This window comes from Pseudoliparis swirei, chromosome 11 (genome assembly GCF_029220125.1).
Source record: "Pseudoliparis swirei isolate HS2019 ecotype Mariana Trench chromosome 11, NWPU_hadal_v1, whole genome shotgun sequence".
Taxonomy (NCBI): domain Eukaryota; kingdom Metazoa; phylum Chordata; class Actinopteri; order Perciformes; family Liparidae; genus Pseudoliparis; species Pseudoliparis swirei.
Window position 1 is genome coordinate 14,247,029 of NC_079398.1, and position 20,031 is coordinate 14,267,059.

Here is a 20,031-nt window from a genome sequence, read left to right on the forward strand (position 1 = left end):
AAACACCCGTGGATTTTCTCGAGAGCGTTCGCAACATCTCCACTTTTGCTCCTCCAACCTGACACACACACACACACACACACACTGCCTGCTCTCTGTCACGTAGTATCTCCCTCCGGGTTTCTGGACCTCCCGGCAGCTCAAGCTGTGTGACTTGGCCGTACATTCCGTGGCGCAGAAAACACAGCGCCCAGGTCATCGAGTGTGTGTGTGCAAGAACGAGGGGAACAGGCAGCGGGAGACACACTGCTTGCTCTGTGCAGTGTGCGGTGTGTTTTCACATGCAGCATGTGTGTGCATGTTTGTGCATGATAAGCACGCGTACAGCTGTACAACCAGACCCCCGATCCCGTCCTCAGAGGTCACACTCCTACAACTCCCAGGATCCCTCCTGGCTTTTTAATTCCTGCACTATAATGGCATTTGTCTCGCCTCGTCCCCCATATCCTTTATTTGAACTCCCTCTCTCCCGGCTATGGCTTCCACTTTGCCCCCTCGAGCCATTTGTCTTGGCCGCTCGCCTAGATCCGTACACGTTGTGCCCCCCCAGTCATCACGGTCATCTGGGGGGGGGGCTATTTTCCTTCATGCATGTTTAGTGTTCCTCCATTTACTCTCCCTCGTCTTACTTGTACTACTCCATTAAACTCCATTAAACTCCATTCTCTGGCAGCGGGGCAAATGAACGAGCCAGAAAAAGAGCATGCCACATGGAAAGCTTCATCTGATTCCTCCCAACACTCATCTGAATGAGATGTCACAAGCTTATCCACAGAATTAGGTAAGAGTTGCTCCCCTTCTCACATCAGTGAGGCTTAGGTAGAAGCACTTTCCACAAGATATAGTTCTGTTTTGTTAGGCCTCAAAATACCGTCGGCTATACAACACAAGCTAATATCAATATGTAAGCTATTGGACCACATCCGATGGCAGGTAGAGGCATCCAAGGCATTTTGAATTTCAGTCCAAATGCAGAGAAGATGCTTCGTTGGACTCCAAACACATTTCTTCTGCTGATCCACCATTCTTATATTACCACTTCGAGGACCTGCCAAAGTTGAATATGCATCAAGATTTGTTTCTTTCCTTCACCCTTTCGAGCGAGCTACTTCCCTATCCTGTTCCACAGACCAATGTCGACTCAATCAACTGTTTTGGCTGCACAGATTTATGCCAGCATCAAGCTGCTCTTGTGTTTAGCTCCTTCTGCAACCAGAGATAAATGCCCTCGGCCTTCATGGCATTCCATCAATCCGTTGACAGTTGGCATGCTGAGCAACGAGGTCTGCTTACATCTAATGAGCACTCTGACAAATTAGCACTGCTTTTGCATGAATGAGAACAGTTCCCAGAAGAGTGTTGAGCAATGGATGCTGCTGGCTCTCCTCCCACTGAAACGGTGGTATGGCTTTGTCTGTCTGTTGTTTGTATGTATCTTTTCAGCATGCTCTTTGGTAAACCCGCCATTTCTAGTGCAACACACGGCATTAATACCCAACTGATCAATCTCTGCTAGATGTCAGATGTCAACAAGAAGGCTGGTCATTGTAACGCAATACATTTTGTAACCATGTGGAAGTGGCATGGATATTAACCGAATATCAATCTGTGTCATCGAGCGCTGGCCTCTGTGTGAGGTCTGGATGAACTAGGGTGAGTCACAGAGATGCTTTTGCTCTCTCTCCAGCTCTTCTGTACTACATCACTCCCATTTAGCCTCTAATCTTTCCTAAATAGGCTAAATTGACACCAGTCTAAATACTGGACTGTAATAAAAATAAACACTCTGTAAAAGTACTTCCCTCGGCAATTGAAGCCCTATTTTTAAAATAATGTAGATTTGTTGTTGAGTTGTTGAGTATTTATCGTTACTATGTTGTCTAAGTTGTTTGTAGTACTGAGTCATTCTTTTGTTAAGTGTGTTTAAAATCTCTGGAGAGATATTTTGAAGTTGAACTTGTGTGTTAGAGAATATGATTGAATGTTTCATAAAAGCTCAAAATCATCAAATCCTGCATGTGTTTTCATAATGCCACAGGATAATGGTTAACATCACTGCTATTAAAGTCACTGTGTGACCACACAACCTTTATGAATAGGGGTCACACAAGTCACCACAGCCGTTAGGAAAACTGATGCATTGTGGGATGAAAGCAAAAGGGACCCATGCTCGTAGTGATTAACATGTGTAGCTCTCTTAGGGATGATTGCATGTAGATTCAGTTAAAATATTTGTGTCTGAGCTTCTAAGCACTAAATTATAATGTATTTTCTATTTGAATACAGAGTTAAACCATTAATGGCTGGTTCTGTGTCACTCGTGACATTGGTGGGATCCCAACGCCACTTAATATAGTTTCTGTGCACGACCAAGAGTTCTATGTATACATGTAAACATGTTTGCTGCTGCTTCATGACATTTCCCCCTGGGAATGACTAAAGTAATATCTTATATCATCTTATATATATTTATTTTATTTTATTTATTTATTTGTTAATATTTTTTTTGTTCTACTCTTTTGCATCTCAAAATCAAATGTAGTAATTTTCACTCCACTATATTTATTTTAGAGCTGTAGATATTAGTTGTATGACTTTATATACAAAACATGTAATCTTATTAAATATGATGGATTGTTGTAGTTTTAGACCAATAATGTACCGATGAGAATGTTTATTGCCTGAAGCCCAAAAAAAACAGGAGAGCCTCTGACGTCCCCAAAACATGTTTTATCTCGTCATCTTCTAATTGTTATCCTGTAAGACATAATAACAAATAATTTTTTGGAGAAAAATCTAAATCTTTTACAATGTTCTTGAAAGCTCTGTAATGTAATACTTTGAAAAGGGCCATTTGGCATATAAGGAGTTCAACCTTTGATACTTAGTACATTTTGCTGGTGGTATTTTTGCATTTTTAGTCCAGTAGAATTTTGAACACAGAACTTTAACTTGTAACAGAGTTCGTTGACAGTGTGGTATTGTTACTTTTAAGTAAGTAAAAGGTCTGAATACTTCATCTCCCACTGAAATACAGTTTACTAACAATACTGTTATCATGTCTATCCTGAACTGGCCTCTGTGTTTTTATTCTAATAAAAGGACAACATCTATTCAAACTGGTCTACTATGCTTCAGAGGTTAGTGTGTTTCCTTTGTGCTTAATGCCAGGCAGGTAGTCATTCGATCAATTATTATGATAAATATATTGTTTAGTGCAACATCAATATTTACTTATTAGAACATCAGAACCATTCCAGGTTGGGCACTGTCCCCTACGTTGGGATATTATTAATGATTAATTTGGGGTGGTAATAGATCGCTGTGTTTCTTCTGTCGTGTTGCTGACATGTCGTCGGCTTTAAATGATATAATTGGATGTGATTGATCTGCAGTGTTAAGTATACTTTTACTTCCTTATCTCACTCAAAAGCTCAAACTCTGCACCAGCTTTTTATGACTCGTCATAAATCAGCCTGTGATGGACTGCATGTTAAACTCTTCCCCTGTTGTATGTTACGAAATGAGGAGGAGGTGTGATGTCAGCTCCGGGCCAAACCAAATGGGTGCCATGGGATGAGAGCGACGGAATTTAAAGTTTTTAATGTTGCGCAGTGTGTAGCGAGGAGTGTTTTTTCAGCTGGTTCACTCAGTAGGACTCAGGCAGTCATTCCTTTGCACTCCAACGTCCACATGTTAAAATACAGATGTGTCCATTACGTCAGTGATCATTTCCACTTCGATACATTCAAGTTGGACTGCCCCAAATATTGGTGATCTACCACAAGCACAAAGACAGATGTCAAATAAGCATGCATGTTCGTTTGTTGGTACCGATTTCATATCGAAGCGCTTTTAGATCTTATATTAGATCGCATAAAAAGACATGATGCTGAACTAATTATAGGCCAGAGTTGTCATTCAAAGGCAAAAGCAATGAACTGTCAGGTTTACAGGACATCCGTATTTCTCCTTAAAACAAATGCTGAGACCGTAGTGACATTTCATGTGTTGTTTCTCTTCTTTTCCAATCTGTGCGGCAAGAATATAACCTCTAAAATTAGACCGTCTTGTCATTATTTTTGAAAAGGGGCCATTCAGAGATTAGGGGTTTGAAACAGAGTTATAATTAGACTCGGGTTAAAGTTAGGGTAAGGATTACTGGAGAGCATGTCATGGATATGGTTACGATTAGTGGCTGGGGTTACGGCATGAGCACGAGTCAATTACATGTCCCCACAACCGAGTTTGGTCTGCATGTCTATCTCCACGTGTATCTGCACGCCAACATTTGTGATCCGTTTTCAAATATGGCCAAGTCCAGTTACTAAATAGCCTATTTCCAATCAAACAACAATAAAAGCAACAAGTGTTCTGCTCCTGTGTATCTCAGGGAAGAACACACACTGCCTCTCGAATGGACAGGATTCAAGGATTCAAGGATTCAAGGGTAATTTATTGTCATTCTGCAGAAATTCAGTTGTCTACATACATATGATATATTTATATATATTGTATGTCGATAGATATATTTATACACCTATCAACATACATTTTCTTGCAAAGTAAAGTCAATCTTTCTCAGAGCCATGAGTGGAAAAAAAGAGGGGCAAAGCAGAGTGTAGCTGTTGGCTGCAGCTCTGACCGTTGCTATGCGGAAGGACTTGTGTTACTGAGGTGGGAGGGAGAGAAGGCGAGAGAGAGCATAATGTCTTATTTTTGCTGGCAGAGGAGAGAAGCGCTACCTTGGAGGCGGTTCTCTGCCGAGGCCCATACATCTTTAGTTCCTGGCAACCGGGCCAGTATGGGGTGGGAGTGCGTGTGGGAGGAGTAAAAGCGGTCGTGGGGGCCTATGCTTTTGGGGAGTCAGCCAAAGTCCAGGACTTGCTTAATGGGTTCTCCTCTGCTATGTGATCCAAGTTTGAAGAATTAGAGCAGACAACCCGACTCCTGTCTCGCCAGCTCTGCCTTGTGCGATGGGGTGGATGGGGGTGGGGGGTGAGATGAGGGGTTGTGGATGCGTCTCTCTCTTCTGGTGTCTCCTGGTCACAGGTCAGGCACCGGATGATAAAACCAAAGCCCCCTTCAGTATGTGCGTGTGCAGCAATCTGAGTCACTGGCTGTCATTCAAAGCAGCGCTTTCCCTTCCTCTGAGTCATCAAATGGCAGTTTTCTAATTCAAGCTTTACAACTCCCGAGTGAAACGGCACTTGCAGCCAGATGAGAGCACATCGTGTCAGTTGCGGTTTCTGCGGTGAGACACAGAGCTCAGCCGGTCATCGTATGAAAAGAGGCGCTCACACGGCGAAGCAGTTTTAATCCAACATTTTCTGCCGATTGTTTCAACTCCTGGACCCAAGTCTGAGTGTACTTGGGCGTCAGGATTCTCGCTGTCACCAGATTGCTTTCTTTATTTTCATCCTCCTTTCCTGTGTTCTAGTTCTCAATTATGTAATGCGGTCAACGAGAGGAAAATCATAATTAATCACCCATCCTGCTGGTATGATTCCAATTCAAGTCATCACGAATCAAATGTTTGAGGGCAAGTGGCTTTAATTTGCACAAATATGTAATTGCATTTGAGAGCAGCCTCATGTGAGCGGTCCCCCCAGCCACTCCGGTTCAGACAGAGGTAGCTCACTGCAGATGTGTTAACTCCTTTTCTGCCTAAACAGAATGTTGTAATCACCAGGAGCTGCTGCACTGATGCATGCAAGTTTTGTTATTTAAACTGTTTAAATTTATGGTTTTCTTTTATTGTAAACATGAAACATTTCGTTTTTTCACAAACATTTGTACTACCCTACCTCTTTAAAAGGCCTGGCGTGGGATTGTTATTGGGGTAAACAAGTTGAGCAAGCTCAAAAAACTATTTCCAAGTATGGCAGGCAGAGAAGAGAGCTGCGTGCTCAACGGCTTGCACCTCAATGTCTCCCCTGCACTCTGTCTGAGGGTCTGGCACATAACGTCATGAGATCACCCGCTCAAGATGTAATGCTGTAACTCAGATGTGCTGTCATCAGTTGCTTTGCATGGCTTTACACTCCAGTGAACTTCGTATCCTCTCGAGTGGGAGCTGGAGACGATGTACCGGTATGCAGAAAATCAGAACTATTGCTATGAATTTGACTTCTAATTTCTCTCTGGAATACTGAGTGGATGCGATGGCACCGCACAAAACGCTCTGAACACGATCGGCTTCTGAGTGCTCCCCGCTTCTCCCCACGTGGGATCCAGTTCGGAGAGGAACCGCCGGCCAAGTCCTCTAATGCTGGCAGGCTGAGTAAACGGTGTCTCCGGAACCTTGTGTCAGCCCCAGCATTTCCATAAGCACACCTTCATCCCCGCTCTGTTATTCTTTATGATCCGCACCTCCGCTGCAGCTCGAGCTGGGTACCAGGACCTCTTGCTCTCTCCTGAGTGGCCCCCTGCACCCAATCAGATGCCTGTTTACAGCATGGGGTCCCACAAAGGGGTTCACCGGATGTATTGTCCCACAAACCAGTTGATAGTGTGATGAAACTAGGAGTCGCCCTCATCCACACATTTGACATCCTGTCGACATCTGTTGTTGGATGGTTGTCTAACCGATTTTTAGCGGTGCCCGTGTGACCCAGAGAGACGGGCTGCGAAAAGAAATGAGAAAAGTGTTACTATTTCCAGGATTGTATTTGAGAAACAGAAGTTAAAATGTTTTGAATCTAGAGCTGAATGAACTTCTCAGGGCACAGCGTGGGCTGGCTCACTGCCCCCCCCCTGTATGAGACGTTGCCGTGAATCATGGCGTAGACCCAACTAATCAAGGATGAAACTCCTTGCCGACGAGCCTTTATTTAGCAGCCAAGAAGTCATGGTGACTTATTGTTGGTCTTTGCAAACCACTTGGCGAAATTGTGTTGTTGTCTCATCGCTTTTTAAAGTTTGTATTCTTATTGTTAGAATGGAACTCCTTTTAATTCATTAATTATTTGAATGTTGGAAATATTGCTATTTGACACATCAAGTTTACGCTAAATAATATAAAGTATATATACAGTGGGTAAGGAAAGTATTCAGACCCCTTTACGTGTTTCACTCTTTGTTTCATTGCAGCCATTTGCTAAAATCAAAAAAAATGTGTATTTCTCATTAAGGGTCTGTACTATATATATATATATATATATATACCCACTATATATAGTTATACGTGCTGAGAAAAACATTTCCTCTGTCTTCTATGTTTTTTTTACAGCAATACAACCTATTTTTAGTGCTCTAACTAACGCTGCAGGAATGAGTCGGAAACTAGTTTGAAACATATTTGCACTAACGGTTCACTCGTCTGGAAGTCTGTTTCATGACTTGGTTAGATCCCATAAATGAGGACTGTGGTTAACATAAACTCAGGAGATGTTAACGTTTTGTTCATAAATTACGTCAGCGGATACAATTCTGAGGCTTTTAACTGCCGGTTGCTATAAAAAGTGTCTAAATGAGACTGCAAATTGTCATCGTCCATCATAGTCTGCCTTCACTACCTCATCACGTTTTTGCAACCGTGTTGTAGTTTGTTAATAGCCCTTAAACGTTGCACAGAGCTTTTCTTTTTTGCAATAATCCAAAATCCAACGGGTTCCCGAAATGAGCCGGTGAAAATCTGAGATAACCAGTAACGTTGTGTCTTTTTTCACACAAGCTGACTTCCTCCAAGTTACATGTGTCTGCCCTTTCTCCAGCTTCCTTCTCTCCTACAGTCTCTCCCTCTGTCTCCCAGTTGCGCAATGGGAGGAGCCCGACCGTGTGGCGTGACAACTCCAGGAACATGCGTGACAGTAGATTACTCGTCCCTGGACACTGCGTGATTGGCCTTGGCAAAGTGAGACTTGAAAATGTCGATGTCACGCCAGAAGTGTGTCAGTTGGTAGCCTTGCTACTTTAGTGGGGATTACCACAGAAGCTGCTCTCAGTACTTCGCCAAGTGATTAAATGCCTGTGTGCCTGTGGACAGATGTTGTCAAAGCGATAGCATCACAACCGTGCAGTCGTGAAAACTTTACAGGTGTGTAGTTGAGATAAAAAAATGAAGCCAGAGTTTGAAAATGGGTGGATCTGAGAAGTCAGGGGAAGTGGGAAAAGGGCCATTGCCCCGTCTGTCTGCCCGTCAGTCTTTGTGCCCCGATTTGGCATCACAACCGGTGTGATCCCTTTGCAAGATGGTCTCTAGTTCTAATGTATTTTAATCAATTTAATTGATTAATTGTTGCAGCCCAACAAAGCACACACGATCAAGAGATTCAGAGAGCTCTGAGCTGGATCAGATACGCTGTACTCTCTCGTTTCATAAATGCTGCTGTTCTGCTGTGCTGGTGCCCTGTGTACTGCCATGAAGGAACAATAGCTAAGTAATGCAGAGCATCTTGGCTTGTCCATGAACATAATTTAACTTTGATCATCAAGGCTGATATATTTTATCAGACCTTTGTAAAAAAAAAAAAAAAATACATATCAACGTAAAATGTTTTGGAATAATGCGAGTCCTCATTTAGAAGAAGAAATATTGCCAGTAAAAGTAAAACCTCCTTAAAATAGACACAACACATAGACTATGTGAAATTGTCATTTAGGACAACATGAACTGAAATATAACATCCCACACAGACAACAAGCCAACATTGTCAGGGTGTCGGAGTCAGAGAGAGACCCAGATGCCAAGAACATGTATTCCTTTACAGAAAGCAGGTCAACCACAGACATGAACTAAACAGTACAAATCCACACTGGGGAATGAGACCAACAGGGTTTAAATACACAGGGAAGGTGCAGGTGATTGGACACTGGGGAACGAGACACAGGTGGACACAATGAGGGCGGGGCTAGCAATCACACAGAAGGAAACAATCAGGGACAGGCCAGACAATCACAGGGACAGGACATGCAGGGAAACAGAGACACGAGGGACAGGAACTTCAAAAGAAGACAAAACAAGAAACAAAAACTCTGGATCATGACAAACATGCTCCAAGCATCCAAATATTAACAGGACAAAGTATTTTCAGCAGAGTAGTCCGTTCCAGAAAATTGTTTCTCATTTTCTTACCAGTGATTATAAAATGTTACATATTCATCGTGGATTCAGAAGATCTGCGTTGTGCCAAGGCCACTGACTCAGACCACAGACTCAGATTATTGGATTGGTATTGACCCAGAACGTTCGGACTAAGATGAACCATTTGTTGTTGTAATATGGCATTTTGGCCTTTGCCATCTAGTTCTTCCTGTAACCACAAGTGTCAAAAATCTTGTAAATAAAATAGTTTTAAATCTCTTTTAAGCGTCTGTGAAAAAGTGCACTGTAGAAATAGAGAATGTTTAAAGTTGTAGTTCAACTTTTCATCTTTTTTGTGCGTCAATATCATTACTTTTCAAAAAAGTTAAAAGTCGCAGTAATCTGCACGTCTCCTTGTTATCGTAGGTCTCTCCCACTCATGCATGGGATATCACTCTGTTGAGTGTTTCCAACGTTCTCATGTTACTTGAAAAAATACACAGAGCAATAATCTGATTTATTTCCTCCCTTTTCAAAACAAAGCAGACATGTCTGCTTCCCAGAGATACGTGTATGTGTCTCATAAAGATCTTCCAGTCTGGATTACACAAGGTGCCAGTGGATTGTTATCGTCTGAGCACACACCGCTATCTCCGGCACTGCACAAGATTAATGGCTTCCTGAAGGTGCAGGGCCGACTGTGGCTCACCAGATCCTCACGAGATGGATGAGATCATGAGCTATTGTAGGATACATACTGTAGTCTAATTTGCTCACTAGGTTTGGCAGATTAAGTGAGTTTGTTTTGTGTTTGCTTGTGTTAAAAAGTTGGATTCTTGATAATATAATAAGGAACTGCAGCTTTTCCGACACTGAAGAATCTGAATGGCGCTAATGCAGTGTGATAGCGACATCAATGCTCTGCAGTGAACGGCGGAAACATGGGAAAACATTTCTCGACCTCAGCCGCCATGTCGGCGTGTCTCAGTCATGGACGAGGGCGGGCTAGAGGAGAAGAGACACCAACGCCATGGCCCCCACATTAACTCTGTCTCACTGCACGCTATGTACATCACACTGGCAGCCACATTGCCATTCAACATAAATCATAGGCAGCAGGGTTGCTCAGTTTCCATAGCAACCAAAAATGACCACTTAAACAAAGTCAATGTGAGTGACTGTGTCAGATCGGGGTGTACAAAAACCACACGCGAGCCGTGTACTCATACCGACCATCACGGATCACTTCCTCCTGCGCTTCCTGAAAATAATTGTTTGTTATATGGAAAGAAAAATGGCGAATGGAGCTGCACGTTGTGTTGCTTTATATCAAAGGTCCTCTCCTTGCCACTGCTCCAAAACACGGACAAAACATCAAGCATCCAACCGTCCCGCCCCATAAAAATGAGTGGGGTAATTGTGTATTGAGAAGGATCACATCACATGTATTTATTATGGTTGCGTTTTTTCCAAAACTCAAAGTGAAGCATCACTAATCGCTGCACTCCATGTTCGTGATGTGCTCAAACACAGAGTCCAGGATACCAAACTTAAAGGTGGCACGACTTGATTATAATGTCAACTGGAACATGAGTATGATGCTCGGTGTTTATGCGGATGACATAATTCCACCTTGTTTGAGCTATGAAATGGAACATCACACATTTATGTGGAATATATTACATTGAATCAGCATTCAGATTACAGCTATTTCCATTTAGTTTTGGACACAATGGAGTTGTTTGCAAATTGCAATGAGCTCTGATGACAGGGAGGCTTAAAACATGTAGCCTCAGTTTAGGGATGGATGGGATGACGAAAGAGTCAGGAAAAATATGTTTTTTTTTTCTTTTGGGGAGTTTCTCTAAAAATAACGCTGTAAAAATATGCTACTGTAAATAGACAGAGGAGAGACGGTTATTTGACTTGTCTGAAATGCCACCAATGTGTTTTCTGGGGAAAAGTTACGATGCCTTTGCTTCTTTTCACCCCACTAAGGCTGATGGTTCTGGCTATTCAGAGAAAAATGTTTACTGGGATACGTCCACGTTTTTTCTTTTTGCAGTCGAATGATTAATGAGCTGCTTTGATGTGTGATGCTGTGGGTCAGAACGGAGAGTACACAGGAATACGGTCATATTATTTGTCTGCAACATTTTTGATTTGAAACGTAGCCGTGGTCAGTGTGTTGGTGTTGAGGGCGGCGTTATAAGAAAAGCCTGGCTGAGTACGAGCACACCGTCTCTCGCTCAGACTCAATGTGTTGTTGTGTTGCAGCAGATGATGGCAGGGAAGGAATTATTAAAGAGATTTGCATATGTCTGGTTCCAAGTAATTCTACCTCACTTTGTGTCATCTCCCAAACAGTGACTTCAGTTTGCATGTGAAACCTCGAGCAGAAGAAAAAGGGGTTTTAGATAGAGTGCTGAGCTGTGTCTGGAGTTAGCGGAGAGAACCTTGTGGGAGTTCACTCTGTGGCTCCGTGTACGTGCTGAACACGAATAAGCTCACCCTGTATGCACACTGTTTTCCTTTAAAGAGTGAAACTCGGCAGGTCCGAGGCTGCGGGGGCGTGTGGAGCGGAGAGCGGGCGACTCGGGGTGAAAGGGAGTCTTTCTGCTGGACACATTTCAAGGATGTTTTGGGAAGCAGTGATGGAAACGGGGGAGTTTCGGCGGCCCATTCCTCCCCTCTAGGGTCCTCGCTGTGTCAGAGCAAGAAGAGGAAGAGAGAGCCTGTTGCAGGACAGAATGTCTTCTAAACAAGCCTCCCTCAGAGCGCAGCCACAGCTGCTTCTGCCAATACGCAGGTAGACTTGGTCCAGGCACTGAGGAAATGCTCCCATGTTGCATGGAAGGGGAGACAGAAGGAAGCGGGAGAATGAGATACGCTGTTAACCGAATTTTTGGATGGTTGTCGACCGTGTTTGTTGGTGTAGATAGATATCATATATATGGAAAGTGTAAAAATTACCATGGCAGACACTGGTGCAGACACAGACGGGGTCGTGTCAGGTTGAAGGCCGGTAAGAGAAATGCCTGGTCATCATTGCTTTATGTGAATGTGTGTGTGTGACAACTAAGATTGGTGGGAAAAGTACTCGGATCTTCTTTAGTAAAAGTAGAAATACACCAATGAAAAAATACATCATAACATGTAAGCATTTCATTCAAAATGTAACTATAAGTACAGAATTATCATCAGCAAAAAGCACTTGACGTATCAAAAGTTGGTAATTTAGTTTACTCAAAGTGCTGACTTGATTTGCCTGCTCCCGATTGCCAACATTGGCGTGTTTTATATCTGTAGTCTTTATTATTTCCCACTTTTTATTGCTTATGATGTCAGTTAAAGGACAAAAAAACCACTGCATTGATAATTGGGAAATAACGCGGTTGGCTAAAAACTGAATGTTTTTGTACAGGGGGAAAATACAGCAGTCAAAAGTACAGAAGTCAAAAGTACAGAAGTCAAAAGAACAGAAGTCAAAAGTACAGCGCGCTCCCTGTTAAATATTGACGAGTGAACCTTGTGGCTTCTGACTGTTGCCTGTACTGCGTCACAGCCTGCTTGTACTGGCTGCAGAACAAGAACATGCAGGGCCTGTAATCTTTCACAACAACGTTGAGACCAGACATCAGGATCTATGATTACATCTTTGACCTCTGCACAGTTCCAACACTTTGGCTGCTCTGACAAAGAAATCTGACTGATTTAGTTAGAGATCAATACAAAATGTTTATTGCACATTGTTTTACACTGGGTTCATTATGAAAACCTTATTTAGCTTTTCTCCACAGCGTATTATTCATACAATGTGGTATGGCATGTTGAATAGTGATGTATTATGCAGTAAAGGAAGGAGACAGTATAACCAACAATTAGATTACATACAGTTTATGTGTGACATGAGTTATTTTCAGAATACAACAGTATTGTGCATGATTTAAGATTACATGAATGTAGATAACTTGCGTGCTGTATTTGTATTAAGTTCAAATCTGAAAAAGCTTTAATACCTAAGTAGATAAAAAAGTGTCTGAGTGAATAACTGCTTAGTTGAGACCACACAGCTGCCACATGATTTCTCCCCATCAGCGAAACAAATAAAAACTGATTCAGCACCACCAGTTTATACTGCAATTTAGGTCGACTCCACTAAATACCCTCATATAAATAACAATACATTCTTACAGTTTATTGTGAATTGTGGTTCAGCGCAAAGACATCAACACTTTCATTAAATGTTTTCTCTTTTTCTGTACGTGATGTGGCAAAGTCATTGGAGTCAATCACAGTTTATCAGAAATTAGGAGGAACATTGCTGTTGGCTCAAGATATAACTCATAGGCTTCCCAATACTATTTATAAGGTACTGGTCTTTTATACATTTACTGGCAGACATTTTAAAACAGAGTGAAATATATTGTCACAATTGTAAATACCAGCAAATAAGAAACTTCTCTCTTAGATATTTGAGGTCAATTTAAGCGTATTACATACACATACTTTGTAATTCAAGGCATAGATACTTAATTTACAACACATATCTTATATTGCATTGCTGTTCTTCAATTGTAAAAACAGTTTTAGACAGTTCTAATCGCCTTCCAGTAATTCTCCCCTGAGTTTGCAGTAATCTAGTAATCTAAAGGCTTCGGTGTTAAACCATAAGAGACAGGTCCTCATTGGCCCATTTCTCAAAGCTACACTGGTGGACTAGAATTGCAAATAACAACAAAAACTCAACTTTGGCGATCTGGTTTCCAATACATCTTCTCTCCCTGGCTGAAAGGATCATAAGATTGTTGGTGAGGTCCTTATGTAGGGTGCCCTCTTCATCCAGGAAGCGCAAGGAGTCAAAGAGATGTGGGTCCTTCCACTTCAAGGGACCACTGATCGATGAAGACCACCGTGTCTTTGGGGATGTGGAGACCTTTGATGGTGACGTCTGCGGTGGTAGACAGGCACGAAGCTGATGAAGCACATGGTTTCGTAGATGAAGGAGTACACCACTTTATCATTGAGCTCTTCGAGTTTGATTTGTATTTCAGGGTGTTTAGCCAGCAGAAGAAGAATCCAGTGAGGAGCGGTGGAGATGGGATCCAGACCTGCACCAATCAGATCGGACACCATCCCCTCTGTGTGGCCTTTGGTGAGCCTGTTGTCACTATCAGAGTTGTCAATCACACCAATCATACCCTTTATTACCTCTGGATCTAGTGTCTTTATGTGCTCCCAAAAAACTCTTGATTCAGGTCTTTGAGGTTCTTGAACATTCTGCGGACTGGATTCGGGAAAGACTGGAGCTACGGGGTTGAAATATTGGCCATGAGCACTGGGTTCAAGGAAAAGCTCAACTAGCTCTGTGGCTTCAGCAACAATGTGCTGCTCAAAGGCTGTTTTGATCTGGCTGTTGGCATTGAGAATGTTCTGATCGTTGATTGAGCAATTTCCCTGTGCATCTTCCACTGTTTGACGTAATTGCTGAAAGTCTTACTTTCCCCCCCTGGAAAGAGACAACGTTTGGTCTGCCTGCAACTTCAGTGCTGTGCTTCATGAGCGCCTCCCGCATCGCCCTGTCTCCATTCAGAACTACAATGTCGCTGTATCCCAGCCGTATCTGGTACACATTGCCGTATTTGCAAAAGGTGATGTGAGGCATCTGGCCCAGCTGCATGGCGTTGCCCACCTCTGGCCAGGCGAAGGGTCCCGGCAGTCTTTTCTTCAGCCTGAGGTTTCTGACCCACAGACCGGCTTCCAGACAGAAGAGGAACACTAAAGAGGCGACCAGAGCAGGCTGGACCTGTCCGCTCCATTCCCTGATGATGCTGCCCTCGACACCAAACTCTGTGTCCATTTGAGCCATTTTCCATCCTGTATTTTATCATGCACTATACGTCAAATAAAACGATAGTTTCTTCCTGAAAGTGAAACACCATTTCAATTAGTCCGTTTTTGTAATTATCTCTACCCTCCTACTTTGACCACAGCCTGTAAACCTTCGTCCTATTCCCACTCAGACCTCCTTCCATCAGGGTGCCCTGTAGAATGATGGAAAAGGAGAGCAGCTAACTAATAGACTCTATGCAGCTCTCTACAGCTGTAAAGCTAAAGAAATAAATTGAACCATGACACTTCATTCATGTGTGGCATGACAGGTATTTGTAACTCAATATATGATACACACCATGGATCAATGGATCATGGAGGTCTGGATCGTGGTCCATGACTACTACAAACTATTCATACACTCTGTCATACTCATTGAATGTGTTGTTACTCTGTAATGATTCCTTCTGTACACATGACATATATTAAACCTGTCCATCCTGGAGAGGGATCCTCTTCTGTTGTTCTCCTGAAGGTTTCTTCCCTTCTATTTTCCCGTGAAAGGATTTTTTCTATTTTTCTGTTTTTCCTGATCGGATTTGAGGTCAAAGGTCAGGGATGGTGAATGTGTACAGATTGTAAAGCCCTTTGAGGCAAATTTGTAATTTGTGATATTGGGCTATACAAAATAAACTGAATTGAATATAATAAAGTTGTTAATGTTGAACAATATAGCACTTTAGTAATGTGATGGAGTCGAGTGATGGAGGTAACTGTAGTGCATAGTCTGAGTTATTGACAAAAAGCTGAATTTGACTGTTTTTCCCGCTATGGTTCGATGACGTTGTTGTCTGCACTTTCCTATGGACTTTAAACTTTTGGTTTCTGTTATTTACAGCCAAGCTGTTAATTATAAACATGCAGGGAAAAAAGGCTCCGGGATATCACGAGGAAAGCTGAGGGTTTCAAATCCAAACTCTGAACCGATACAAACAGATGTATTATGCTCCATAAAAACATATATACAACATTATTGTTGTCATAATATCTCTTTAAACAAAAGGCACCGAGATAATGTAGCCGTGAGGGTTGTGGCTGCATCAAAATAGTTTTAAAGAGAATTCAGTTGAGCTTTGAATCTGTTCATGTGGGTGCTTGTGCAACAAAAGGAAGAAGTAATACATAAACTCATCAGCTTTGGTTTTTGTGATGTTCAGCCACACGTTGATTATTCCAGAGTTTTGTATTTTCGTAACAAAGCGTAATGAGACACATCTAAACAGTGGCAGTTCCTAATATCACATGTCGGACAGTGCCAACAGTAGCTAAAAAAATGCGTTGAGAATGAAAATGTAGTTCTAGTTGGACACGTACACCTTGCTCAGCAAGTTTAAAGGAGGATTGTGAGATTGACAATCAAACAGACACATTAATTATTGACAATTCCCTTTATTATTTTCCTCTATAGCTTATTGTTCCACTTTTCCATCCTAAAAAGCAACACATTAATAACATAATATCCTCGATGAGGAATGCTTCAACATTCAAGGCAGAGAAACACACCCCTTCCTGAATGAGGAGGCTTAAAGAGAACGCAGTGATATCCATGTAGCTTTGAAAAAGTGACTTTGTCAACAACATTGTTTGTTGTGCCTCATAAGTGAACGAAATTTGCTGCACATGTGGTTTTGTTGTACTGGTGAGACGTGTGTGTTTGGATCGGGGTAGCTACAGTGCTTTTACAGTAAATCAGAACGCTGGGTGCACAAACTTTGTGAAGCGTTCATGGTTCATGGCAATATCTCTTCTTCATCCCTAAAACCGTGATGATGTCCCTTGATGAAAGGCTTCCTCCTTCACAAACATGCCAGCTCATTTCCTCCACTTTGATCAGCATTCTTTGATTAATGTGTTCATATGAGTTGAGTACAGTAGATAGTGAAACACATTACACTTCATTACATTGATTGTCACACGTGAAATATGAAGATATAAAAAGTATTTTGTTACTGCTTTACGTTGCATAGGTTTAAACATATCCTTACTTATTACAAAGGAGAACAAGAAGTCATCGAGTGACTTTATAACATTCGCGAGCATTTCATATACAGTTATATTAGTTAAAATTGACAATTAAGGAATGTAGCTATTTTCTGCAAACAGATCAGACATGTACAAGCGCAATAGTGGATGTAAAACAAGCACACAGATCAGAATGATGGACAAAATCTGATCAAGTACGGAATAATTTGTGAAGCAGAAATGTACCCTTGCACTGATTCCAGAAACTTGAATTTAACCTGTAGCTAATATATGTTTGACATCATATTCTCAGACCTGCGCCGACAATAATTCAAATGCAGACCATGTTAGCATAGCCATTAAATATCATTAAATATGAAAATCATACAACAGTAGGATGTAGTGCAGGTATTGTGATACTCACTGTTAATTGTCATTGATGGAAAAGGGTTTGCTGGCCTTGAGTCACAGAATGGGGACACGCTGTTCATGCTGGGGAGACTAAGCCAAGCAGCTTGCCCCTGAGCTTGGCGCTGACGGAGCATCGGAGGGGCTTCAGTGTGAGTCCATACGAGCAGTCGAGAGTGAGGGGCTCAGAGGGGTTTCTCTCAAAGCTGCACTGGTGCAGCAGGATGGCTGTGAATAAAAACACCTCGACCATGGCGATCTGATTGCCGATGCAGCGTCTTTTACCTGTTGAAAAGATCATCACGTCGACGGTTCTGTCCTTATCGAGGGCCCCGTTCTCATCAAGGAAGCGCGCGGGCTCAAAAATGTGAGGGTCCTTCCACTTCAGGGGGTCATGGTTGACGGACCACTGATTGATGAAGACCACCGTGTCTTTGGGGATGTGCAGACCCTCGATAGTGACGTCCGCGGTGGTGGAGTGGGGGATGGTGACGGGGACGAAGCTGGTGAAGCGCATGGTCTCGTAGATGAAGGCGTCCAGGTGTCCCAGGCTGTTTCTGTCATCAATGGATGGCAGTCTGTCTCGGCCGACTACTTTGTCCATGACCTCCTGCAGTTTGGCTTGCATGTCTGGGTATTTGGCCAAGAGCAGCACGATCCACTGCATGGCAGTTGATATTGTGTCTTGACCCGCTCCAATTAGATCTGTGACCGTTGCTTCGACAAACTCTTTGGTCAGTCCGCTGTCCTGTCTGTGCTCGATCTTGTTGATGATGGCGTCAGTCATGTCACGGGTCACGTCGGGGTCGAAGGACTCTCTGTGCTGCACCACTTTGTCTTTAACGAAGGTGAAAAACTCCTCGTTGAGGTTTTTGAAGTTTTCATAGACACTGCGAACTGGGTTGGGGAAGGACTGAAGCCAGGGCATGACATCCACCAAGCTACCTGCCCCAACTGTCTCCCCAAACTTGTCCAACTTTGTCAACATGATCCTGAACTCCTTGTCTTCATGTTCGTACCGCTTGCCAAAGCAGAGAGCGCACATGATATTAGCAGCAGCTACTGTAAATTCAGGAGCAGGGTTAAAATACCGTCCATCAGTGCTGAGACGCAAGAATATCTGCACCAGTTCCGTGGCCTCGGCCGTGATGTGTTGCTCAAACACTTTTTTGGTCTGACTGTTCCCCGAGGAAAAGGCTATGAGGCTGGAATGGGAAATTTTCCTGTGTGCTTTCCACTGTTTGCTGTAATTAGTAAATGTCATACTCCTGCCTCCAGAGACCATCTGGAAAGAGACAAAGTTTGGTCTGCCTGCAAACTCAGTGCTGTGCTTTATGAGCGCCTCCCGTATCGCACTGTCTCCATTCAGAACGACGATGTCGCTGCATCCCAGCCGTATCTGGTACACATTGCCGTATTTTTTTGCGAGCTTGGAGAAGGTGATGTGAGGCATCTGGCCCAGCTGCATGGCGTTGCCCACCACTGGCCATGCGAAGGGTCCCGGCAGTCTTCTCTTCAGCCTGAGGTTTCTGACCCACAGACCGGCTTCCAGACAGAAGAGGAACACTAAAGAGGCGACCAGAGCAGGCTGGACCTGTCCGCTCCATTCCCTGATGATGCTGCTGCCCTTCACATCAAACTCTGTGTCCATTGCTATTGTGTCAAATGTTCTGCACACTTGTTCCTCAGGAAAAATGCAAAAAAATTCAACAACAAAAAAACCTTTCAAGATCTTTGTAAGAAATTCATCAAAATATCCATATCAGAAGAGAAAAAAAAGAAGATATTTAAATCAAAAGCCAGTAAGTTATATTGATAATAACCTCAAATGAAGGAGGAAAGACGTGAGTAAAGGTGAAGTTGTTTTGTCTTCAGTCGAATCATGAAGATTTAAGACTTAAGTGCCTGATTTTTGCTTCACTCCAGCGTCTTATATGTTTTGCTGTTGGTGGGCAGGGCTCAGGATCACTTCCACACTCCTCCCATTGTGGTAGTCCTGCAGACCCCACTGCATCATCCCGGTGTCGTCGCGCGCTCAGAGGCGCGCGCTCGAGAGCGCGGAGGGACACCGTGAGCGTGCAGCGTGTGAACGACCGCTGCCCGCGGCAGAGAGAACGAGTCAGCAACTGGTGACCGATGCAGTTGAAAACGTGTCGAGACAATTTGCTTTACTAATTGGAGGACCGGCAGGGTTTCAAAGTGTGTCTTTCTAACATGATTGATTCTCTCGCTGCGGAGGACTCTGGCTTGAAAAAAGCCTCTGGTTGCAGACGGTTTGTCCAACTCTTGATTGAGTTTACACTGAAATTAAAATGGTTAAAGATATGTTTGAGCGTAATTATATGTTTAGTTACGTGACACTATGCGTACTTATTCAGTTAATTTGCCTGTATTTTGATCTGGTTAAAACGCATGCTAAAGCATCCTCTGGGGATCTAACCATGACGTAATCTATATGAGGTAACGTGTCTTTAATGATACGCTTACATATTTGTTTAGTCTGTAGCGATCAACTTAGAGATTTGTTTAGTATTTACCTTCTTTGTCCTAAAGTCCTGCAGGTTCAGATAGTTTTTCAGTTAGTCAGACACAAAAAAGTTGAGAGAAAGTTGCGTACCAATTTCAAAGAACGTTTTATTTACAGCTTTATAGCAACAGCAACAAAGTCCAGTGTTTTAAATGATCTGGGAATATAACACAGTGATTTAAATAGAAAAAGATAATACACAAGAAAAATCTCAGAT

The 20,031-nt window shown here is 42.7% G+C and overlaps 1 protein-coding gene and 1 pseudogene across 1 annotated transcript; both read right to left on the bottom strand.

Annotated features, from left to right (window-relative positions):
* Nucleotides 1-11,669: 11,669 nt before the first annotated feature.
* LOC130201530 (cytochrome P450 1B1-like) lies at nucleotides 11,670-15,563 on the bottom strand (annotated as a pseudogene).
* Nucleotides 15,564-16,286: 723 nt separating this feature from the next.
* On the bottom strand, nucleotides 16,287-19,151 carry LOC130201324 (cytochrome P450 1B1-like). The gene has a single exon (XM_056426272.1). It carries the CDS (start codon nucleotides 18,936-18,938, stop codon nucleotides 17,367-17,369), a length of 1,572 nt encoding a protein of 523 aa, XP_056282247.1. The 5' UTR covers nucleotides 18,939-19,151; the 3' UTR covers nucleotides 16,287-17,366.
* Between the last annotated feature and the right edge of the window lie 880 nt (nucleotides 19,152-20,031).